Here is a 25,710-nt window from a genome sequence, read left to right as displayed (position 1 = left end):
AACACAAATAATAAGTAAATATGTATGTAGAAGAAGCCACGTCATCATCGTCGTCGTTTTCTCAGAGAAAACAGACACAGAGAGAGAGAGAGAGAGAGAGAGAGAGAGAGAGAGGAGTGGCTATGGCGATGGCGAAAACTGGAGCTCTTCGTGCTTTAGAGGATCGCCTCAGACGCCTCCTCAGCCTCGGGCTCACTACCTCCACCTCCTCGTAAGCTAGATCTCTCTCTCTCTCTCTCTCTCTCTCTCTCTCTCTCTCTCTTCTCTGTTTTCTTGGTCCATGTATTTGTTCAAACCTCATACCCTTCCAAATTTCATTCCTTCCTCCCCCTCATATCTGTTTCCCCTTCTGCTTCTCCCACTTCCTTTTTTCTAATTTCTCCTCTTGCTCTCTTTCCCCTACACTCCTTTATTTGATTTTATTCTATTTTTTTGCTTCTCTGCATTTCTCCCTTTCCCTTGTTTATTATTTTTTTCCCCTTCTTTTCTGCTTTAGCCTTCATCAAGGCACGAGAAGGCAGAAAGTATGGAGGAATTCTGATGTAGAGATGCAGGGCCAGTCCGTGCGTGCGATTCAAGCCTTTGTCAAATCTCACAAATCAAAACTTCAGTCTATCGAGGTTTGTTAATGATGAGAAACATTATGTCCTTCATCTTTTCATTCTATAGTCATTTTGCTCAATATGTTGTTATGTATTCTGACCATGAAAAAGCACATTATATCTGAGATAGAGAGGAAAAAAGACAGCACATTGTATTCTTATCTTCTAGAGGCCAAAATTGGCCTATGAGACAAATCCTGATTACAAATATGGGCGAATTCATGTCATCCAGAATGAAATGAAAACAAAAGCTGTAGGTTTCCGAAAGATCTATGATCACGATCTTAATGCATGCCGTAGGTTACTGTTCTATGATGAAGTTTAGCAAGTGCATCTGGGTGTCCTTGTTTGTATCATGCATGGTGAGCAATGATCTCCATGATCTGGTGATGGAATGGCCCATATGCCGTATAGCCTGGTACTTGTGGACTCTGTTGTTGACATTCCTTTGCTCACTCTTGATGACTCCTCGTGTTAGAGATCATTCCTAATGTAAGCAGAAGACAAAGAAAAAAGAGCGAAAGAAGGGTGCCGATCCACCCGACCACCCCCAAGCGGAGGGATCGAGACAGACTCGAGGCTTGATCGGTGTCCCATACCACCACAATGGCATTCAGTCGTGCTTGGTATTGGTGTGCTCACTACAAGAGTCTGTTCACCACAAGATCATAGGCTCGACGTAGTCGAATAATGTGACTAATGAGGGTAGATAGGCCTCATATTTATAGCCATACTTAAGGTCCCCAGGCAAGTTCACACTTGGCTCTTATGGGTTGTCTCAATTCCTAGGATTAAAAGTAATCCTCCCTTCTTTACACTCTCAATTAACCCTCACACTTTATCCTTGTGTGTAGAATACTGCAGTACAACTTACCATGGAATAAATTATGGTCATGCCTGTAACACCTCCGCATGTTGTTAGTGGAGGTAAGGAGCCATGGAAGAAATTGGTGATGTGTGTTTGTCGTTGCATTCTACATGCTAATATAAGGGTTGATTCCCTATGTTTTTGAAGTTCAAGCATGATTTGGACAAACTGTTGTGGCCTAGTCTGCTCTATCATTTGTCAAATGGTCATGAAATCTTCATAGAGAATGACATACTTATCTCTGATGTAGTTGAAAGCTGAGCACTTGCACACAAAATGTTCTCCTTTACATAATTCACAAGTCTTTCAGCTCTAGGTATGCAAAGTGTTTGTCTTGCCTCGATCTCTGGTTGATGGGAGGAAACTCTGAGTTGGGCTATTTCTTTGCAAGGGCTATGGGGCATGTAATGTCCATTTACCCCCTCCCCCTGTCTTTATATGAAATCATCTGCGGAAAAGTTCAATAGATGGTCTTTGGGAGAAGTGGCTCCTTGATGTGAGCCAAGACTTTTGGTTATAGAGCTGCTATAGATCTTGCCACAATACCTTGTTCGTATCATCATTTCGGAGATGTGTACTTATTATAAAGGTGGCAAGTTCTCGATGTTTGAGGTCATTGTTGTTGAACCACTTCATACTTGCTATTAAGAAGGTAGGAAATTCCCGATGTTTGAGGCCATTGTTGTAGAACCACTTCATTACTTGCAGTTACCACGATCCTTTAATGTGACCTTATTTCACCATTTGCTTCTATGCCTCATATGTACTTCTTTGATGTGGCATGTTCAAATACGGTTGATGAGGTTCATCCCTAGAATAGAGCTTCTACAATCATGGGGGTTTTGCCAATTCAGCATGGGGTGCATGGTTCCTTGACAACATCTTGACTAATGGATGCTCTATTTGTGTTTTCATGTACATGGGAATGGCTGGAGTCCATATGGCAGCACTGTTTATCTGACTTCTACATATACATAGAAAGCCACTATTTCAACTTGCTCTTTTGATAGGGTGAAGACAACTTGTCAGCTAGTCAGCACTGACGCGTGGAAGACTATAGCCTGTCTTTCCTAGGTTTACGATGATCCCTTTTTCATGGCAAAAACCATCTAAGGCATTGGGATGATGCAGACCTACATGCTGATATGTCGATTCCCTGCTGCTTTGACTTATGATCGTGTCCTATAGTTTCGTAATTTGCAAGGGTAACCTGGCTTATGAATAGGCACGATCATGTGCATGATACATGCGTTTGAACACTCTATCGAACATGTGTGCAAGGATAGGGGCAAGTGTGGTTTCCACTTTTATGAGGTGTTCACCTTGTAATCCCATGTGGTCAGATGATCAAACGTGTATGAGGTGAAGATGGTGGAGGAATTAGGGAGAATCTCTAATGGTGGTGGTAAAGGGGTTTGCCATGGAAAATGATACAAACTTTCTGCATAAGAATGCCATAGTTGTGGATCCTATGTTGGGGTTGGGTTCTGGGCTGTCTAATACATCATGAGGCAGTGGCCGAGTCTTTGCTCATGAAGAGATGGTATAAATCCCAATCTTGTGCTTCTTTGTAGCAGTTTTTGGGGTGTAATGGTTCACATGTACTTGCGAGGTATTTGTTGTGTAATCTCTCCGAGGCTTTCATTTGTATGGTGATGCTGATACATCTCTTTATCCTCATTGTACCAATGATTTTGTGGCATATTCTCAGGAATGTGGTATTTGGATGGTGTCTTGTAAACACACTTTTTTTGAGACATGAGGGTTCACATGTACTTGCGAGCTCAGCCTTCACCAGAAGTTGACTATAAGAGGGCTTCTCTTGCATCAGGCCTTTGCGGGAGAGGCTAACAGGAAACAAATTAGCGAATCAAGGTGTATATCACACTGGCATTCATGAGAGAGAAACTTCAAGCATGTTTTCTTGTAGGGAGCCTTTAAAAGGTTCGTTCTTCTCTTGTCAAGCTTTCGTGGGAGAGGCAAATGGGGACAATTTCAAAGCACACTTGCTATATGAAAAGTGGAATCCGAGGAAAACATATAAAACTCACTGATTACAATAAGTTTTCCATAAATTGAACGAAATTATACAATATTTGAACCCATTTATGTAGGGTAAAAAGAAATTAAGATAAGAAAATTTTGGGAGAAATATCCTGAACTGGCATGGCAAGTCTATGATTAACAATGTTGCCTTGGTCGTGCAAGCCTCTTATTTATGATTTGTGGCCCTGTCAATTTTCAAAACTTACAAACTGGCATGGCAAGTCTGTCTTGGTTGTGCAAGCCTCCCACGTACCCTTATGATTTGTGGCCCCGTCAATTTTCAAAACTTATGAACTGGCATGGCAAGTCTATGATTGACAATGTTGCCTTGGTCGTGCAAGCCTCCCATGCGCCCTTATGATTGTGGCCCTATCAAATTTCAAAACTTGCGAACTTGAGAATGGCCTCTCTTGTTGGATAAATATAGAAACATCTCTTCTTTGCATGCATCACATCATTAGTTTCTATGCTAGCATGCAACTATTCCTACCCTTGCGTAGGCATCCAACTTTGACAAAATGTATGTGAGCACGCACATTTAATGCATGCGTCCTTACTGTCACTTATTCTGTAGCTCCATTTTTCCCTTCTGAAAGGGAACATCCAAAAGAAACATAAAAGCAGAAGAAAGCCTAAAAAACATGTGAATGAAACCCTAAAATGCAGCATGAAACCTTCAAATGCGAAAAGCTTAAAATGCAGCAAGAAACCCTTTATTTGTGACAAGAAACCTGAAACACAACAAGAACCCCTAAGACATAGTGAGAACCTAAAACGAGAGATATATATTATTATGAGCTGATGAGCAAGAGGAGTGATACACAATAGTCAGAGACCTAAACATCATGCAACTTTTATGCATATAGTTGGCAGTTTGTAAGGAAGTCAGGTAAATGAAATAATTTCTATTTGTCTGGGGCTGAATTAAATAGAAAGGGGCAAAATGCCTCTAGATCCTTTTCCTAAGAAGTCGGAGCAAGCAATTCTTATTTGGGTGATGCGACTAATCACAATAGAGAACATTCTCATAGATAATATCGTAATGGCTTATTTGTTTAAATATCTTATTGAACCTGACCATGTTTCCCCTGAAAAAAAGAAAAAAGGAAATGGAGAGTATTATTATTGACAACTAAGCGCAAACCTTAAGTAGTGGGCTTGTGAACTCAAGTGATGGACCAAAAGAGTATTTACAAATAGTAGGAACAAGATGGACACCAACTTTTAAGTGTCATGTCGTCTGTATAAAGGAAAAGCAGATCTAGAAAGCAAATCTACTTTCTAAATATATAAAAGAGGCTGTGCTGCTATTGGCTTATGTTAGACCTGTAGTCAGTATTTGCTAGCTTCTTTATTTGGCAAATCTATCCAAATGTTTGTCATCTAATGCTGGTATTAAAGTGTGTTTTGGTTTTTCTGCTGGAAATTTAATCTTTGATTGTTCAAGGCCAACATTGTAAACGTTTTTCCTGGTTTGGTAGAAACATGATACATGCAGAATCTGACATTTTATCAAGTATTCTTTCTATTTTCATTGGTTGTCTTTCTATAATTTATACTTCAATTACATCTGTCTGCATTGTCAATGAATATTAAAACTTGTCTGAATCTTATTGCATATTTTGTCGATATAATCTTTATTATGGTGCAGATATGGACTTGTTTCTAAGTGTGATGAATGTTTACTTTAGAATCTGTCCTGTCAGGCAAGTACCTGATGGTCTTTCATGATGGGCAGAAAAACTTATTGGACGATATTATATCAGCACTAGAAGGATTGCTGAAGGCAGAAAGTGAGCAAGTTTACCGTGTTGCAGTAGAAGTAACCACTATGTTGATAACATCTGGGGGTGTTTCATTCATTGGATCTAAGTTTCAAGGAGTATATGCACCTCTTGTACATCTGCTTTTATGCAGTAATACCAGTACTGTTACTTCATGTGCAACATCTTTGCGAGTAATCATTACTAACTTAGCCAAGTCAAGAGAAGGCATTGGGGTAGAAGATTTATGGAAAGCACTCAAAGATATGAATGTACTAAATATTTTGGGATATAGATTACAGACGCATGAAAGATTTGATGGAGAAGGAAGCTCCCTTTATATAGCAATAGCTGATCTACTTTCAGCTATTTGTCACTTCTGGAAAGTCGCGAGATTTTCCCTTGGTAGCAATTCAAACTTCCAAAAAACTGTTCTCTTTCAATGTTCAAATTTAAATGAAGCTGTCTCATCTGCGGCTCTGAGGCTTTGTGCTGCATTAGGTATGCCATTACCTCTTTTGAGTTATTATCATAGTAATGATTAATAGAGATGAATCAAATACTTGTCATCTTTTGTTTACCTAATTAATTGTGTAGCCCTGTGTGGAGGGGTTGCATCATTGCAGGTTCAAGACAGTGACGCAGTATCAACTTGTTTAGTGACTAATACGAACCCATCAAGGAGTTGCAATATCAGAACTGAAGCATTCCATTTTCTTTATACTTTGACAGTATGTTTGAACTTCCTTATCTGTTAGTGGCATGATTCTGTGTCTTTTGCAGTAGGAAGTTGCTAATAGTGTTGTGATCCTTTTGTAGAGATCTTGTGCTTTGAGCACGTTATTCAGTGAGTCCCTTGCTGATACTGTTTGCAAAAATATCACATATGCAATTTCTGAAGGACTAGAATATACTAATTCTAGATGGCCTTCAGATGTTAAAAATTTAGTGCTGAAAGCATCTCAAGCAGCTCAGGGCTTACTTCGTTTACCTGGAAATCATCATCACTCCTTTTGGAGGGCTGGATTTTCCACCGTTTCTTGCAACTTATTACTAGACATATATGATGCTGGTGTACAAAGCCATGTCCAAAAAGATATTGCTGTCATTACAAAGTCAGCAAAGTATGATGCAGTTCTTGGGCCTGTTTTGTGGGATGCATTGGGTTGGCTCTTCATTAATGCTCCTACATTAGGTGAGGAAACCCTTTTGAGAACAAAACAGCAAGTGGCATTGATATCAAGAACAGTTGATTTTGCATGGTAAGCTCCGACCTTCAAAGAATTCTTTTAGGATTACTTTCTAGTCCTATAATCTGTATGTGTTAAACGAGAACCTAGATTGCTGGTGGGACAGTGATTGTTCAGTTGCCAAGTGGATATTATTCTTTATGAATTCACCTGGCACATATACTATAATTTTCTAGTATCTATATCTTGAGTAAGTCTGGATTTATGATTGTTTCCATTACTGAAGCCTTCTTTTTAGAGGCTGCTGTAGGGTAGGAAGTCATTGGAAGATAAGAGAGTGATTGAATGTGTTAAAAATTAATTGACAGTTGCAGAACTAGATGCCTTACGTTCCATATCATTTCAGACTTTCTATAATATCTAGAACATTCTACTGGGGAGCCCTCAGCTTCAAAGCATTGATGACTGCTGGTTTTCTGGGAATAACTTGTGAATGAACCCATATGCAGAAATTGGGATAACACGTTGTGGGAGATACAGATTTCCATTTAGTAAAAACAAATCTGACCAATGTATCTTGCAGTTATAAAAATACTCTAAACACATACCTATGCATGTCAATTTAGAGAAAAAGAAATGAGTATAAAGTACAATATTAATTAAGTCACACATACATGAGCTTATGTTCCACACATACATATGGGTATGTCTGTATGTGTACATGTTTGACAATCGGTAATCTGGTGTTAGTCATGTGCTTTTCCTTGGCAGGCTTATGAATTCAGCTCCACAAGATCATTCCATGCATCAGTTCATGAACAAGGATTGGTGTTTTCTTTACCGGCATCACAGATTTTTTTTCTTGCATGCAGATTATGATGCATTCTTTATGTGCATATTTGCTCTGGAATTCCAAATTAAATTATTGAAGTGAATAAATTTGTCTTAAATTTAATATATTTATGTCCTCAGAATCATACGCAGTGTTCACTTTTCATGTTTCTTATGCTGAAGCTTTATAATTTCTCTATTTATTACTAACGATAAAATCGCTCACCCTGAAGACTATTGAGGGTCTTCTATTCCATAGGTCACTGTCGTCTATTCATGCTTGTGGTCTCATATATATGTGACAACAAGAAATATGTTCCTGCTATTTGTATTAAAACAATTACGGATATAATAGTCCACCAAACACATTTCATCCATGGCATTATGGTTCAGTCAGGTCTTCCCATGCCAGGCACATTTCTTATCCTTGTTGCGAGGATATTTCATCCATTTCTGTGTCTGGATAATTTAAATTTTACTGCCATAGGATGCAGTGAATTTCCCCTTCTGGAAGCACTGATTTTCATCCAAATGTATGATGAATGTATCAAAGGTATTATCGCATGCCTGAAGTTCATGTGTAAAACCCGGTTGCAAGTCCTACCTGTTTTACTGTTGTGAACATATTTCATCTGTTTCTGTTCTGTGATTTTTTAAATTTCACTGCCATATATAGGGGGGAATTCCCCATCTGGAAGCACGTTTTTACATAATGAATGTACGAATTATCACATGTCTCAAGTGCATGTATAAAAGCAGGCTGCCATTCTTGCCTGTTTTGTTGGAAAAAACTACATTATTCCTGGGTTGCATGCTTAAATTATTTTCCAATTTGCCTTTCTCTTTCATCTCTCCTGGCATGGGCTCTGAATAAAATGTTCTGTGTGGATTCTGCATTTCAACTTATCATTTGAGGTTATTGCTTCATGGTTTTATTGAACTACCATAACCTTCAAGAGCAATTCCATTTCAGTCCATTTGTCATTTTATATAATGCACTTTATTACATGGTTGTTGAGGAATTTCATATATAAGGGTATGCTATCTCTAACCATAACTATGCTGGATTTTTCATCAGTGCGATACTGTTGAAAGTGGTTGACAGGAGGGGTATAGACCCAGATTTAAAGCATCTACAGGATCTCTATTGCACAGGTTTAGAAGGTGTTCTAATTTGTAAAGTGGTACTTTTCCTTCTTTATTCACCATCACATCACTTGTCAGACACTACGAAATGTAGGCTTGAGCTTCGCTTGCAACAACATGGATATGATTGGTTACCTTCTTTTGTCAGTAAGCTTTCACTAACGTTCAGTTCTGGAGCAGCAACTGAGAACATGATTACTGTTATGAGCTTAATTGCCACGAGCTGTTTGTCTGTATCTGCACATTGTCATAGACAACTTCTTGAGCATGGTGTGTTGGATGTATTTGTTGAAGTTATCAAGGCACACTCTTTTATAAATGTGTCACTTCAGACACGTGTTGCTGCTACAACATGCTTATATATACCTGTTGATCTGAACATGTGTTGCTGCAATAACCTGAACATATGGGAAGGAAGTAATCCTATCTTATTTTTTACCTTATGGGGATTTGCTAATTTAGCTCGCGGATCATACACAGCCCAAAAGATAAATGCAGCTCTGAAGAAGAGATTTTCTAACCCTTTGAACTGGAGTATCATGCCAGATGAAGACATCGACAGCCATTTACTTGTCTTAGCTGGCTCCCGGAAAGTTGCTGAAGGCATTCGCTGGTGGGCATCGTGCTGTCTTGCATCTTGTGGTTTGTTTGGTTTCCCATCTGATAGAAGTCAACTGTCAAAACTATTCAACGATATTAACACGGCAGATGTTCACCTGATTTTTTCTAGTGGTAACCGTCTTTATGCCCATAAGGTGATTATTGCAATCAAATGTCCGGATCTTTTGCCCTCTTCTAAACAGGCAGCATCTCAAAGGAGGCATCCTATGGAGTTAAATCTTTCAGCACGTATACATGAAGCCTCAATGAAGACTTTATTGGAATTCATATACAAAGGACTTGCATTCATTGATGAGGAACTGGTAGCTGATGTCAAATTGTTAGCAAAACGATGCCACATGGATACTTTCTTCAGGTTACTCGAGGGGAAGATGCCTGTATGGGGCAGTGTTCCTGATATTCATGATTTCACCTCTGCAGTTGGCAGTAAAGGTTGCAACTTTGCGTGAGTAAAATAGTTTCTTAATTCTAGAGAGAAATGAAATGTTGTATTAACTCCTGCAACCAAGGCCAAATGATCAAAGCTAAAAAATAAAAATAATCTGATACATTATACAAGTGTAAGATAAAAAGCTAAAGAAAAAGCCGTGGCCTGATTTTCTGATTCATTGATGATGTTGTCTAATAGTATTTATGGGAAGTCAGTGTGTGTACTGGAGTAACGATCAGGTTAAAAACAATATCATGTTGCTATGATAAAGAATTAGTAAGAGAGAGGAGAAGGAAATTATTGAATAATAGAAGCCAGAAGAGAACAATACCATAAATGTATTTAATAAAAGGATAAAAGAAAAGAAACTCCTATCTTTGAAATGAAATATGACGTGTAGCCTTAATATCTGATTTTGATTTTTACATGCAGAGATATTTATTTCGAGGATAAGGACAATTATCAAGTTGGTTGTAATGTGAGTAAAGGAGATGTAGGCCACCAACATGCACACCGGGCTATACTTTCGGCACAGTGTAGCTATTTTGAGGGGCTTTTTCGATCAGGCATGCAAGACAGGTATCTAGAATATGAACATGAAATTTTCAGTTTTATTGTAAGAATGAAACTATTATGGAAGAATGCAATAATATCTTGTACGTGTCATATGCAGCATTGCAAAAGTTCTAAAGGTTCCCTTAGATATCCAATCTTTGAGATGGCTGCTACAGTATCTATATTCATCTACTCTTCCACAGAAACAGATCCCAGAAGCAGGGTGTATGTGGTCTTCATTATTTAGGTCAGATCAAATAAAGCATTTAAAGTTGTATGTGGAACTCTCTCAGGTTGCCCAGCAATGGCTGCTTGAGGATCTGAATGAGCAATGCGTGATGGTTGTTCTAGATCTTTTGGCAAAGAACTTACATTTAGGGACAGAAGTTATAAAATTAGCAGATATGTGTGAGCAGTGGAGGCTTGTAGAGGGTGCGATTGAATGCATTGCCTGTGACTATCCACAAATGCGTGATAATGGTGAATTGGATGCATTGGATGAATATCTCGCAGATGCTTTGCGAGCAGCACATGTAAGAATGTCAATGGACAATCAAGAAGGCATTGAAAATGGTGGCTCACTTCTACTGTAGACAGCTATCACTATCCAAAGTTATTTATGGGTATTACCTTTGCGACTCTGAGTTATAATCCATTGTGAATTCAGTTAGTGGGGGGTCATTATAAAGAGTTCTGAGATCCAAAGATTGCGAGGAACAAAGTTTGTATTCTTCATATATTGAATTTCATAATATCATGTGATGCTCAATTGGGACTGCCCAATGCTGTTTGTAGCAGTTTATTTTTGCTCTGAAGCCAGTCAACAAACATTGGAAGAAATAAGAGATTGACGTCATCCATGGAAACAGCTTCAGATATGGTGGATAGAGGCATAAATGTGATTGCTGTATCTTTGGACAAGCTTGGCCACACATTATTTTGAGATTTAGCGGTAGGAATCGGCAACGGCTCGGTTTAGGCTTAGCCGGTTTGGCCTTATCCAAGCCAAACCGGCTAAGCCTAAACCGTTTAATGGTTCTCAAACTTGAACCAAACCGAACCGAACCAGTCCCTAAACTGGTTTAGGCTAAACCGGTTTAGTCTAAACTGGTTTAGGAAACGGTTTGGAAAGCGGTTTGGGAAGCGGTTTGGATTATTGTAACTTGACAAATTGAAATATATGTTAAATCCTCCTAACCCTAAACAAGTAAAACACTGAACAATTAGTGAACAAGTAAAACACTAAAGACTTGATGAAGACCGATAAAAACAAGTAAAACACTGAACAATTAGTGAATTTAAGGACGATTGAAACAGTTTGCAAGGATCAAAATGTCTCTTTAGTACCAACAATAGCATGAAAACAAAATCAATGAAAAAGAATTTAAAGAAAAACAAGACAAATGTCTCATAGTTTAAAAAAGACTAGAAAACTTACAATGAGAAAATGTAAATGTTTACTATTCAAAAAGTGTAAGAAATCATTAGTTGTTCGAGTTGGTTATATTCCAACCATTTTCACTTGTCCAAATACAAGTATTCAATAACATCATCCTCTGCCATCATCTCTTCTAAATTGATATCTAAACTATTATAGGCATCATTAATATCTTCCGGTAGAGGAATGTTTACATTGTCAAGCAAATCTACCCAAGATCGTATACACATTTCTGCCTTGAAAGTGCATGAATGCAACCGGTACCTATCTTCAAAGTTATCACGAGCTTCGGAGTTAGCTTCCTCTGAAGGCACCGATGAAGCTGGAATTGCTAAATAATCACATGCCATTTTGTACATCCTTGGAAAAGTAGTTCTGTTTCAAATGGCCAAAAAAGATAATGTTAGATTGTGTTTCTTAATTACCAACAATAGCAACAAATGTGTTTAATAAAATATGATGCAATATTGATGAAACCTATTTGTAAACCACCAATGTAGAACGTCAGATATGGTAGTCTTGGATCGTGGAAGCTTCAAAAAATCTTCAATTTCTGACCGGATTGATGAATCATGAGATTTCTCATTGGTCATACACCAAAACTCCATATATTCAAATTGAGATCCTTCACATGCATCATTGGGTGGAGAATCTTCGACATTAGGATCATGATATTCTGATGTTAAAACAGTTTGCACCAACTCTACATCAAGGTCTCTCTCGATTGGATTTGTTGGTTTTGGAACTCTACATTCAAATATAAGACACTATTAGTACAAAAAAAATATTAAAAAAGGGAAATTTTCAATTAAAACACATACCTAGGGTCAAGAAACATTGTGATTCGAGATGGAACAGATTTCAAAGATTCTTGGTACTTGATTAGATATTGTAGGAAATTGGTACTAGCGTCATGTTGCACTTGACGAGTAATCTTCTCAGAGGGTGAGTCAACGGAGTTGATATCCATAGATATATACTTATTACAATGTGATAATAAGTGGTTGAAGGCAAGCGCTGCTAGTGAGAGGGTTGGGTACTTTGACCCACTCAAGTGATTACAAATTTTGGCAGGCACTTGTAACCATTGTTCCATACTTTGTATATGATTCCAATCTTCTATGGAAAGTGTATAGTCAACGAACTCATTAGCAATGGCCTTGTCACTTGTGGTACAAATCAAGACATCTCTTAACTTTAGGGATTGTTGATACATAATTAGAGTTGAATTCCATCTAGTAATGCAATCTAGACATGGTGGTTCATGTTCCCCATTCTCATGCATGGTTTTTGAATATTTTTTAAATATAGCTCTATTCACTTTACTTGTACGTATAGAATGTAATGTCTTCCTTAACTTCATAGTAGAAGGAGTAATAGCTTCTAATGCAGACTTTACACCAAGTTGATAGGTATGCACCATGCATCTTAACATATGTGATGGTTGTAAAATCTCTTGTCCATGATGGCTAAGTAATAATCGAGCCAATTCTTTTGATGCAACTAGAGACTCACTAGCACCATCAGAAGTTGTAGATAAAATACGTGAAGAGATATTAAATGACTTTAGACGCGAGAATAAAGCTTGCCCGACACGTTTTCCTACCCCATCTCCCGGAAAGACATCTAGAAAGTCTAAGAGCACACTAGTTGGCTTACTAGACTCCAAAGAGACCCAATGTAATGTCATGGGATAAAATCCTTTCAAACTATTATTTGTCCACCCATCATAAGTTATAGCATATCTAAAACTTTGTGAGGACAAATAACTAATAACTAAATGACGAAGAACAACATACATTCGTAACACTAATCTTTTAAGTGTACGAGCTGATTTAAGTTGATAATTGGGCAAGATATCATGCATTAATCTTTTAAAACTAGGACACTCAATATGTGCATGAGGTAGCATTGATGTAACTATATATCTAACAATAATGCTATCCAATCTCTTCTCTTGAGTACGAGATATAGCTAATGTAGATATAGATGCATCTATTTGAGTTTGGACAAGAACACTATTAGAAGCTTGTTGTTGTGATGTGCTATTAATATTATGCTTATCTAATAAATGCTTAGCAATAGAACCTGTAGATGTAGAGCTTGACCATAACAAGTGACAATAAGCACATCGACGTTTAGATACATCTCCCTCCTTGATGGTGACCATGTGTTGCTCGGTCCATGAACTTCTTTTTCTTGTCCTTGATATGCTTCGAGGGACAGATATTGATGTTGCATCTGTGGGTGGAGAGAAATGAGTTGTAGCTTGGCTATCTTCCATGTTTATGTATGTACCTATACATAAATTAAAAAAACATTGAATATTCAATAAAAATAAGACAAAAATTTTCATTCAATAAAAATAAGACAAAAAATTGATATATCGGATCATCTCAATATGATTACAGCCCATGAGTATATTGGATCATCTCAATTTCAAACCTTTGGAAAGCAATTAAGTACAAATTGTTAAGTACCATTATGTTGATCATTCTCTTCAAGTCAAATCCTCCACCACTACAACGATGTTGTCTCATAGTTCTAGCAATTTACAAGCTAGACCACTGCCAAAGCTTTATTGTGAGTAATGAATGTCCCATAATTCCCTTTCCCACGAGGACCCGAGCATAGGATTTGATATGGTACCAGACTCCAGTCATTGAATGACTGTCATACACCATGCGCATGTCATATTGGCACACTATTGGAGAACAATGTTGGCAATGTTGAGAACAAGAAGTAGTACATTTTGTGGTTTCTTCCCAGGATGGATATTAAACAAAATTAGTGGGCTTCACAGTATTTTATCCATTTTTAAGACAATTACAGATATCATTGCCTATCAGCATAGCACTTTTGTATGCCAAATAGGGTAGTTTGTTTCACACAGTTTGGCAGAATCTGATAACAAGGTGCTAAAGGTATTGTGGCATCCAGAAAAAGTGGATATGGATGGATCGCAGAAAGGAACCAAGAAGGAAACGAATATTAATTTGAAGTTTTGGTACATCAGAAACATGGGCTCTGATAAATGAAAAGATCATTTGATAAAGTAAGATAATCACAGAAAACTTAATAAATAGAGATGACTAGCTATAATAGGACAGGAATTCCCTAGCAACAGAATAAGTGATGAAGAGGGCAAGGCTGGTTAACAGAAGAGAATGTTCTCAACTAAAGATGGCTGATAAGAAAGAACAGGAAACTGAGAATGAATAATGCCCACGGAAAAGAGAAATCAGAGATGTCCAACTGATTTGTGAGAGAATAATGTGCCTCTGTGTATAGAACCACATGTAACATATTTGCAAAATTCTCTTAAAGCGTTTTAGAAACAATTAATTTTGTTATTTTGTCGACCCTCGTGGAAATAATTACCATTATGTGCAGCAAATCAAATTCATTACCTTTACCACTATGGAGTAAGAGATACCTGTAGGCTGTAATTAAGCTCGGTAGACTGTAGAAGGGTAAAGGGTGAAGGTTGCAGCCTGCAGGAGATCCTCTCTCACTCAGTCGCTCTCCCTCAGTCTCCCTCTCGAGCCCCTCTCCGAGCTCTCTCTCTCTGATCTCTGTAGACTGTAGATTGTGAGTCGTAGTGTAAGACTTAAGTCTTAAGACTGTAGACTTTAACCTTTTTAAGTGTTTTAACTTTTTAAGTGTTTTAACTTTTACTGTGACCTAATTTTAATAATCGGCTTAGCCGGTTTGAGCCGGTTTAGCACAACTTGAGCCGAGCCGAGCCGAGCTCAAACCGTTTAACCCGACTCGAACCTAAGCCGAGTCGAGCCGAGCCGCCAAACCGCCAAACCGGTCTAAACCGGTTTATCTAAACGGTTTAGGCTTGAGCCGAGCCGTTGCCGATTCCTATTTAGCGGCGTATCGCAATTTATGGAAGGTTGGACTCAGTAGGCAGCTCTGTAGATATGGATGAGGAAGAGTATTGTCTGTTTCATCTCTATTTGTTTTTTACAGATGCGTTTTCATTTTTGGAAAGGTGATGGAGGGATTTGCATAAGTTTGTTGATGATTGTAGATATGGGGATGAGTAACACTAAAGAAAGACACTATTTCAGGATTTAGAGTTTTATTGATATAGGTGGATAATTTGAGGCGGTTGTATATATGCACAATGAGGAATTAGAAGCTTGCTTGTATCCTAGTTTCTTTTACAAACGTCGTGAAAACTTTATACAAGAATTGATTTTCATTTATGGGTGTAATGGTAGAGAATTGTTGATCTTGGTTGGAGATTGCTCCCAGATTTTTCTAAATGCCAAGGAGACTTATCCATTACCTCTATGATTGGGTAATTAACAGCAGAAAATGATGAACGGATACCAAGAACCCGTGTATTTGATCATATGGGAAAGCAATGTACAATACAGTTGAAAGGTTGATGATCATCTGATCAGATGAAAGAACTACTTGTTGTCACCTCTTTGTGCAGTTGAAGTAAATATCATCCATGGGCCTCTTTGCTTCATATCTGTTTATTGATGAAGAAAATTTTAGTGACTGTTGCGTTCATTTATACGATAAACTATGTTAATCTTGTAACCATTTATGGCATTGTTTTCCCTCATCCGATCAGATGAAAGAACTACTTGTCGTCACCTCTTTGTGCAGCTAAAGTAAAGATCATCCATGGGCTTCTTTGCTTCATATCTGTTTATTGATGAAGAAAATTTTGGTGACAGTTGCATTCATTTATACGATAAATTATGTTCATCGTAATCATTTTATGGCATTGTTTCCCCCAAAGGTGATGTTTTCAACATTTCTTAACTAAAGAATTTTTCTACATGGTCTTTGTTTTCTCCATTGGGATTTATGTCTGTTTTCATTGAGGGGTCTTCAATTTTTTTGTTTATACATCCATTGCTATTGTCTTGGTCACAATCAATAAATCAATAAACAAGCTTTTCAAGAAAGTAGTCATGATTGGCTTGAAAGAGGACCAATTTTCTGAAGAAATGGTTTTGATGTGTCTACTCTAGCAACTCTTACTACCTTCAGTTAAGAAAATAATTTTTTTTCTAATTCCCCATGACAATAAACTCTACTAATTCAAAGTTGGTTTCAAGGAATTCTTTCAAACTTAATGTTGCATTTTGACATTTTCCAAGAGTACCGGCTCTAAGACGGACTTATCACAGCTTCATAATCAACAATATGTTTCAAAGTGTCGAGTTGGGGAAGAAAGTGTTGAGTTAGAAGGTGAGCGTTGGCCAAAGGGAATTTATGGGAAGTAGCAAAACCTAGGGGCAATTAGCAATTAGCAACGGTTCAGTGTGGTTGTGTTTGACATTGTCTCAAACTCAACTGTTTAAACTTAGACAAAATCAAACCAAACCACAAAATTGTTCAAACCCAAAGAGTTAAAAATCGAATGGTTTTAGAGATTTTTTAAAACCGTTAAAATTGTGGTTTCGCGGTTCGGTTTCTATTTTTTCAAGTTAGGTCAAAATTCAATGTTTTAAAGATTTTTCCTAAAATGTCATAATTAAGCCTCAAAATGAAAATGTAAGCGTCGATCCTAAATCATATAAACTATTTAAACTACAGTTTCAATTTGTTTAAACCAGAAGTTGTTAAGTCAATAAAGGTTGAAACCTAACCAAACTAAATCATTGATCCCCAAACCAAACCGTTTAAACCGTTACGCTTCGGTTTCGTAGTTCAATTCAATTCAAACCGAACCATTGCTGGTTGCTAAGCGCAATAGGGGAAGATAGAAAGGAAGGTGAGAAAATGAGATGGCTTGTCACACATAATACTAGATTGGCCAAGTAATAGAAAAGGGGAATGATTCACGAACTAGACTCATATAAGGGCATTATTGGAAATAACAAGAACATAGGGGCATTAAGGGGAGGAAACTGAGAAAAAAAAGTCCTCTGTTTTCATTCATCTGAATTGCATATCAGAGCAGGGGAAATTTTTCCCCTGTTCTTTTTGTATGTATATATATATATATATATATGTATGTATTTGTTTGGCAAAATTTTGTAGATGAATGAGTGAGAGAAGCAAGCTTCTGGAGAAGCTAGAGACAGTGAAAAGATCATTAGTAAAAGAAGACAGGCACACACGGAGTGTGATCAAGCTTCTCACCTCTCTTCTACAGGATTGTATCAACACCAGAAACATTGATGTGGGCAGAGAAGCGCATTGCTTCATAGTTCAACACGATGATATTGATGATGATGGTGGCTCAGTAGAAAGAAACACTATAGTAGGGAGCTACCTGATCCGCCTCTTCTCGCTCTTATCTCCTTCTATTGGTGGTAGTTATTGTGGTTATAAGCTTCTAGAAGCAAGCATAGTCTTTGCAAAACTACAGTCTCCCAATGTGTTTGCATGGAGTGGTATCGTCTCAGCACTTTGTGAAAATGGAGAACCCAAGCAAGCGATTCATCTCTACGAGGAGATGCATCGAGAAAGTGAGAATAACCCGAATCACAAGGTTCGGCCTGATGGGCATCTTTATGTTGCTCTCCTCAAAGCTTGCTCGAGCCTTGAAGATTTGCACAACGGCAAACGATTTCATCACGATATTGTTGGATCCTCACAAGAATCTGATATTTTCATTTGTAATACTCTCATTAGCATGTATGGACGATGTGGAGCTCTAGATGATGCTCTCTCTGTATTCGGGGGACTTTGTGTTAAGTGGCGGGATGTTGTCTCTTGGAGTGCAATGATTGCAGCTCTTGCCCAACATTCTCTTTGCGACGAAGCCATGGCTCTCTTCAATGAGATGCGAAATGAAGGCATTGAACCAAACAATGTGTCTTGGAATGCCATTGTCTATGGATATGTACAGATTGAGGATTACTTCTCGGCTCTTGCCCTCTTCCGCGATATGCTTGAAAGTCGCAAAAAACCCGATAATTTCACCTATGTGAGTGTTCTAAAAGCATGCTCTGCTCTAGCAGCGTTAGATCAAGGAAAGTTGATTCATGCGGATATCACGGAGTCTGATCTATGTTCAGATGCATACATAAGAAGCATCCTCATTGATATGTATGCCAAATGTGGAGATCTTGACGATGTACACTCTGTATTTTATGGGGAAAGTAGAAACCGAAATGCGGTCATATGGACTGCTATGATGGCAGCACATGCGCTTCATAGTGAATATGGCATGGTTTTGCACTACTTCAAAGGCATGGTAAGTGAAGGATTAATTCCCAATGATGTCACTTTTGTGTGTCTTCTTTCTGCATGTAGCCATATTGGCCTTGTGCAAGAAGGTATCCATCATTTTGAAGCAATGATAAATGTATACGGGGTCTTGCCGATGAGTGAGCATTATAACTCCTTATTAGATCTTTTCGGGCGAGCTGGGTGCTTAGAGGAGGTTGATGCACTGCTCGAAAAGATGCCACATGACCTGAATATGACTGGATGGACATCTTTGCTCAATAGTTCAAGAGTCTATGGAAATTCAGACCTTGGAAAGAGATGCTTACATCAGGTTTCTCATTTAGAGTTAAGGGATGCATCCTGCTATGTCTTACTTTCAAAACTTTTTAGCGGTATGGCCATGTGGGATGCCATGGCTGAACTCTTGGAGCAAAGAAAATCTTTGAATGCATGGAAAAAGCCAGGGAATTCATGTATTGAAGTTGAGCAGAGAGTGTATAAATTCACCTTGGGGGACGAAAAACATCCTCAAGTGGATGCTATATATGCAAAGCTGCTAAGGTTGAATGTGAAGGCTAGAAATGAAGGATATTTGCCAGAAGTAAATATGGTTATGTGAAACTTACAATTTGTACATGTAATGGGCAAGAAGAATGCAGTGCTGGATATATATAAAAAATTACAGTGATGGACATATACATTATTATTATTTACCCAGCTTGATTTGGTTTATAGTTCACTATTCGAAGATCGTCCTTTCAATACGATCTTTGATAGTCAATGTGGAAGAAAGTGTCGAGACACATGCAGTAGTCAACGACAAATATTATCAAAGGAATTCAATGAGGATGGAAAGCATTTGTCGGAGTGCAAACATTCTCATACTAATTGCGATGCAGCATGTACATTGACGTCCTTGGAGCCATGTCTAGTGAGACGCAACTAATTGTAACCATTAATCAAATTAGAGCCAGTCAAAATTGCATTTTCCATCTGAGAAAGGCAAATGTGCTGTTAAGATGCAATGAAGATGTAAATGGAAAGGGAGCTTGACATGCTAGATGAAGAGTTTGAAAATGCATCATGGCTGAAGGTTTTTCCTGGGTTACATGCTTAAATTACTTTCCAATTTTCCTTTCTCTTTCATCTCTCTTGGCATGGGCTCTGCATAAATGCTCTGCGTGGATTTTGCATTTCAACTTATCATTTGAGGTTATTGCTTCATGGTTTTATCGAACTACCATAACCTTCAAGAGCAATTCCAGTTTAGTCCAGTTTGTCATTTTATATAATGCACTTTATTACATGGTTGTTGAGAAATTTCATATATAAGGGTATGTTATCTCTAACAATAACTATGCTGGATTTTTCATCAGTGCGATACTGGTGAAAGTGGTTGACAGGAGGGGTATAGACCCAGATTTAAAACATCTACAGGATCTCGATTGCACAGGTTTAGAAGGTGTTCTAATTTGTAAAGTGGTACTTCTCCTTCATTATTCCCCATCACATCACTTGTCAGACACTACGAAATGTAGGCTTGAGCTTCGCTTACAACAACATGGATATGATTGGTTACCTTCTTTTGTCAGTAAGCTTTCACTAACGTTCAGTTATGGAGCAGCAACTGAGAACATGGTTACTGTTATGAGCTTAATTGCCACGAGCTGTTTGTCTGTATCTGCATATTGTCATAGACAACTTCTTGAGCACGGTGTGTTGGATGTATTTGTTAAAGTTATCAAGGCACACTCTTTTACAAATGTGTCACTTCAGACACGTGTTGCTGCTACAACATGCTTATATATACCTATTGATCTGAACATGTGTTGCTGCAATAATCTGAACAAATGGGAAGGAAGTAATCCTATCTTATTTTTTACCTTATGGGGATTTGCTAATTTAGCTCGCGGATCAAACACAGCCCAAAAGATAAATGCAGCTCTGAAGAAGAGATTTTCTAACTCTTTGAACTGGAGTATCATGCCAGATGAAGACATCGACAGCCATTTTGAGGGGCTTTTTCGATCAGGCATGCAAGACAGGTATCTAGAATATGAATATGAATTTTTCAGTTTTTTTGTAAGAATGAAACTATTATGTAAGAATGCAATAATATCTTGTACGTGTCATATGCAGCATTGCAAAAGTTCTAAAGGTTCCCTTAGATATCCAATCTTTGAGATGGCTGCTACAGTATCTATATTCTTCTACTCTTCCACAGAAACAGATCCCAGAAGCAGGGTGCCCAAATTTATGGCATTGTTTTCCCTCATCCGATCAGATGAAAGAACTAATTGTCGTCACCTCTTTGTGCAGTTAAAGTAAAGATCATCCATGGGCCTCTTTGCTTCATATTTGTTTATTGATGAAGAAAATTTTGGTGACAGTTGCATTCATTTATACGATAAATTATGTTCATCTTGTAATCATTTTATGGCATTGTTTTCCCCAAAGTTGATGTTTTCAACAGTTCTTAACTCAAGAATTTTTCTACATGGTCTTTGTTTTCTCCATTGGGATTTATGTCTGTTTTCATTGAGGGGTCTTCAATTTTTTTGTTTATACATCCCTGCTATTGTCTTGGTCACAATCATTAAATCAATAAACAAGCTTTTTAAGAAAATAGTCATGATTGGCTTGAAAGAGGACCAATTTTCTGAAGAAATGGTTTTGATGTGTCTACTGTAGCAACTCTTACTAACTTCAGGGAAGAGAATAATTTTTTTTGAAATCCCCATGACAATAAAATCTACTAATTCAATGTTGGTTTCAAGGAATTCTTTCAAACCTAATGTTGCATTTTGACATTTTCCATGAGTACTGGCTCTAAGGCAGAGTTATGACAGCTTCATGATCAACAATTATCAAAGTCACTTAAAATCTAGGTACTGAAACCCTAAACCCTAAATTTAGGTATCAAACATATGATATTTTCTTCTCAACTTTTTATAATCAGAGTTGTGATAATACAAATGGTAGGCATAACATATAGTAGCCACGATACATCCGACACATTAGCTTATTATCTTGTATAGAGAGGTTATGCTTTAATTACCTCAAAGGTTTTCTAAAAGCTTTTAATGTGGATGATAAATGCTCAACTTGCCATAGGATTTTCATCTTGTGACAACATAGAATTCATGTGTGTAGCTTGATAACCTTGTTAGAACATATGAATAAGATTATGCATAATTGAATAGCATACAAGGGATTTTGGAAATGATCTCAAGTGTGGGAGAGTACGTTGCATGAAAAGCTTTAGGCAAGTTGTAATTGAAGAGCATACAAGGGATTTTGGAAATGATCTCATATGAATAAGATTATGCATAATTGAATAGCATGCAAGGGATTTTGGAAATGATCTCAAGTGTGGGAGAGTACGTTGCATGAAAAGCTTTAGGCAAGTTGTAATGTTGGGATGAACTTCACATATTTTATTGTCAATAAAATTATCAACAAAATGATTGTATCTTGAAATTTTGTGCTAGAATTCAAACTTCACATATTTTATTGTCAATAAAATTATCAACAAAAATCAAATATTGGATGCTCTCAATGAGTCAGCAATGTACATGTGATCCTAGATACTTCATTATTTTATATCTTCAAATGGTGTGTACTTCAAATGCTTCAAATAGGCTGAATTAAATAGAAGTTCTGAGTATTTATAGGGTCATGAAGTCTTAATGCTTGCACCATGTTTTTTCTTAATGTGTGGTAACTTACGCCTCAGTGTAATAGTTAACAAGCATCCAACTCCCTCTTAAAAACACGATGGATTTTCCATAGATAACCTAAGAAAGATTCACCAATGAACCATAAGCATATGATAAACAAAGAGAGAATGTAGGTCCAACTCTTGCAACTTTTAGTTCACCCTATTATTTTCCCATTGATAGATAATTGGGTGCGATATTATAATGTACTCACATATATGTTGTTAGTTGGGAATAATAAGCTTTGCGGTGTTTATAATATTGTGATTAACAAGAGGAAAAAACCTACTTCTAGCTTGGAAAGCAAGCAAATATGTAAAATCATATAGATCTCTCTCTCCCATAAGTAGCCTATGTGTTTATGATTAAAATTGCAATGGGGACGCCCATGGAATGTTGGAATTGACATAGATGAGCTAACCAATGATTCAACCATTATATTTCTTATTGAAATTTGGTATATGAGGCATGAAGGCTTGAAGGTTTGGGAAAAAACATCCAAGGGGACATCCAAGGAAAATAAAAGGATCACAAGAGGTAGCATGTTTGATTAACATGGGATGAAAGATTATTTTTCTATAATCAAATATAATAAGCATGACGTGCAAATGACCAGAAAGTATGTCATTTTCTTTTTCAATGAGTGTTAGGATTAGATCATGGAACTTTATGTATGGAACTCAAATGTGTGGAAAGCACTCAAGATTAACCATGATGGAAGATAACACCATATTTGTTGGATCATAAATTTTTAAAACAAACCTGTGAATGCCTACATAGTTGAGTAAATTTTAACAAAGTTGAGCCTCAAAACCATGCAACATTAGATGGCAAGTTCAGAAGCTTTCATGCAAGCCATTTGCTCATGCACAAAGAAATGCATTGTCATGAAGCATGTGATCTTGCAAAGGCGCAAGTTGCAACAAAATGGTCTCACAAGGAATTCAAAGAAGGTTGAAGTTTCTTAGTGAGTTTAAGCGTAACCAAAGATAAGACTAAGTTCAAATGTCTACATAGGGTTCCTATGATAGGGATACAAAAAAGTTGTTCAAATGCAAGAGAATGTGAGAACTTGATTGGCCATCCATTTCAAAACATGTTCATGTGGCAAATAGATGTAGGAGAAAAGTAAAAGTGAAGTGTGTTTAAAGTAAACTAGCTTGTGTATGCATTATAAGAACGTATACATGTAGACATTAGCATCATGCTAAAAAATTTGGGTTTTATGGTTCTCTTATAGATATTCCTAATTTCTTTATTAGTGAACGAGAATGTAGAAGGCCTAAGAAATTGCTCACACACAAGACATGAAATTTTCAAGATATCATGCCCAAAGTGCAATATGATGTGCTCATGATTTAATAATAAATTGAATCAAATCTTTACATGAAGGGCCAAATACATAATAACAACTATGTGACAATCATGGGTGTTGTCTTGTGAAAAAGTTTGTGGCAACTTCACTAACGACATAATACAACATTCACACAACCTTTAACGAAATTTCTCTCTACCTCTCTCTCTCTCATGCAACCAATGTTTATGCTTCTGGATTTTAAAGATTTTAGTGCTCCCACTACCTTTAATGCTCAAGCAACCATTTCTCTTTCTAGATGTTGGCTTGGTGGTTTACACCATAGCATCAAGGTTATAAAATTTAGAGAAACCAAGTTGGACACTCGCCTTGGGCTAGGCTTTGTCCCATAGATCACAATCAATCTCCCATGGACGTTAAAAGGATCTATCTCTCGCTATGCACAACTAGACATCTCTCATTTTTTTAGTTAGCCATTAGTGTCCAATGTCAATATCTAACATGATATACATGTTGGCCATAGTCTTGTAGAAAATATTCTTGTGTAGGATATAAAAGTCAGTGCCATGAGATATGATTGTTGGTGTAGAGGAAACAATAAAAGAATGGGTGGTCGACAAGATTGATTCGTAAGACGTTATGATTACATAGAGCAAATGTTAGACCCTAAACTTTGAGAAGAAGATAGTTAATTCATAAACAACCTCAAAGTTGAGTTAATGGAGGTTATGAGTGTGATAATATTCTTTTCCTTTCATGAGGTTTTGTATGAAATAACATCATGTTGTCTTTATAAATTTCCAAATTTTCTATGTTTTTTTGCATTGCTTATATAACATTTCTAATGAAAAGATGATATGGACCATATGAAGATTGAAGTTTGTTTTCGTGCATGACTAAATATGTTGAATATTTCTGAAACTACCACTTATCTTCAATTTCAGTACAAGGCAATGAGTTGTCTTGATATATCTTGGTTGGAGGTGAAAACCCTAAGGTTTGAAACAAACTTCAATGAAGAATAAATTTTGTCATGTTACATGCTAAAGTTGATGCAAAAAAACACAAACTTTTATCAAGTCTACATCAATAATTTATAAATAGTGGGTGAAGAATATATCATAGTGGAACTTATGGAGAATATGCTATCAAATTGATCCTGAGTTTGAGATGTATTTAATGAAGAGTGTTGAGAGAACATCTACTCTATTGTTCACACAATTTTTTTTCCTTTGCAAAATGATGAAGAGTCAAGATTGAAGCATCTGAACAAGTTTCTTCATGTAAATCTAAGATCATGTTAGATCCAGAGGGGGTTGTATCGCATCTACCACTCTCAAGCGTGACCTTGCTAGAAAATTTTAAGAGTGGCCACAATACTCAAGATATGGTGTGCACACTGGATCGTAAAAAACATCATTTGTTAACCTTCTGTACTGAGAACAAGTGTCATTCTTTATGTAAACCTACAAACCGTAAGTCGCAAAATCTATATAGCTCTCATGAAGAACACATGAAAGAATTGCTCTTTGTTTTCCTATCTAAGTGACATGCATATATACATGTATATATGTTAATTAAGTTTCAAATATTTCATGATTCTTGTACATGATTATATTTTGAAATTATGGTAATGTTTGATTATACGAGTTCTTGTACATTATTATATTTTGAAACTATGGTAATGTTTGATTTATATGAATTCTATTACATCATTATATTTTGAAACTATGGTAACGTTTGGTTTATATGAGTTTGAACTCTACTACATCTAAACATGAATAAACTTCCCCCTTGAAAAGTTAAAATTCAACTTATATTCCTCTTTTCACTCAATGCCTAATTCCATGGAAAAGGTTGTCGAAACATATGTTTAAGGTTTAAAAAGTCCCTCACATGGGAAGCAACAAAGTTTGGTTTACTAGTTGGATGCAAGATATTGAAAATGGTCGGATGCAACACACTAAAAAAAATGTTGGATGCAACACAAACCCTAAACCCTAATCCTCTTTAAATAAGGCATTTTTGCAA

At 37.0% G+C, this 25,710-nt stretch overlaps 2 protein-coding genes across 4 annotated transcripts; both read left to right on the top strand.

The window, feature by feature from the left end:
- Positions 1-75: 75 nt before the first annotated feature.
- LOC147862380 (BTB/POZ domain-containing protein) lies at positions 76-10,999 on the top strand. Of its 3 annotated transcripts, XM_087322111.1 has the most exons (8): positions 76-211; positions 497-620; positions 5,255-5,780; positions 5,877-6,010; positions 6,099-6,541; positions 8,379-9,512; positions 9,930-10,076; positions 10,171-10,999. In XM_087322111.1, exons 1-8 carry the CDS (start codon positions 123-125, stop codon positions 10,643-10,645), a joined length of 3,072 nt encoding a protein of 1,023 aa, XP_087178237.1. In that variant the 5' UTR covers positions 76-122; the 3' UTR covers positions 10,646-10,999. The 3 variants fall into 3 exon arrangements, with proteins under 3 accessions (XP_087178237.1, XP_087178238.1, XP_087178239.1); XM_087322112.1 differs by lacking the exon at positions 76-211 and having other exon boundaries at positions 5,223-5,780; XM_087322113.1 differs by lacking the exon at positions 76-211 and having other exon boundaries at positions 5,208-5,780.
- Positions 11,000-17,488: 6,489 nt separating this feature from the next.
- On the top strand, positions 17,489-21,143 carry LOC147862379 (pentatricopeptide repeat-containing protein At5g56310-like). The gene is made up of 2 exons (XM_087322894.1): positions 17,489-20,690; positions 20,785-21,143. The coding sequence occupies exon 1, from the start codon at positions 17,513-17,515 to the stop codon at positions 19,262-19,264; it is 1,752 nt and encodes a 583-aa protein (XP_087179020.1). The 5' UTR covers positions 17,489-17,512; the 3' UTR covers positions 19,265-20,690; positions 20,785-21,143.
- Positions 21,144-25,710: the final 4,567 nt, after the last annotated feature.

This window comes from Azolla caroliniana, unplaced genomic scaffold (assembly GCF_043228905.1).
Source record: "Azolla caroliniana isolate FFs.n. ecotype wild unplaced genomic scaffold, voAzoCaro1.0.p SCAF_7, whole genome shotgun sequence".
Taxonomy (NCBI): Eukaryota; Viridiplantae; Streptophyta; class Polypodiopsida; order Salviniales; family Salviniaceae; genus Azolla; species Azolla caroliniana.
Note: the sequence above shows the minus strand (reverse complement) of the source record. Positions and strands in the feature narration are given on the sequence as shown.

What these genes read in the sequence shown, in the direction of transcription:
- LOC147862379 (XM_087322894.1), top strand. Translation starts at nt 17,513, where the DNA reads ATGAGTGAGAGAAGCAAGCTTCTGGAGAAGCTAGAGACAGTGAAAAGA.
- LOC147862380 (XM_087322111.1), top strand. Translation starts at nt 123, where the DNA reads ATGGCGATGGCGAAAACTGGAGCTCTTCGTGCTTTAGAGGATCGCCTC. An exon ending in CTCACTACCTCCACCTCCTC is followed by an intron (nt 212 to 496) that starts GTAAGCTAGATC and finishes TTTCTGCTTTAG; the next exon opens with CCTTCATCAAGGCACGAGAA. An exon ending in CGATCAGGCATGCAAGACAG is followed by an intron (nt 10,077 to 10,170) that starts GTATCTAGAATA and finishes TGTCATATGCAG; the next exon opens with CATTGCAAAAGTTCTAAAGG.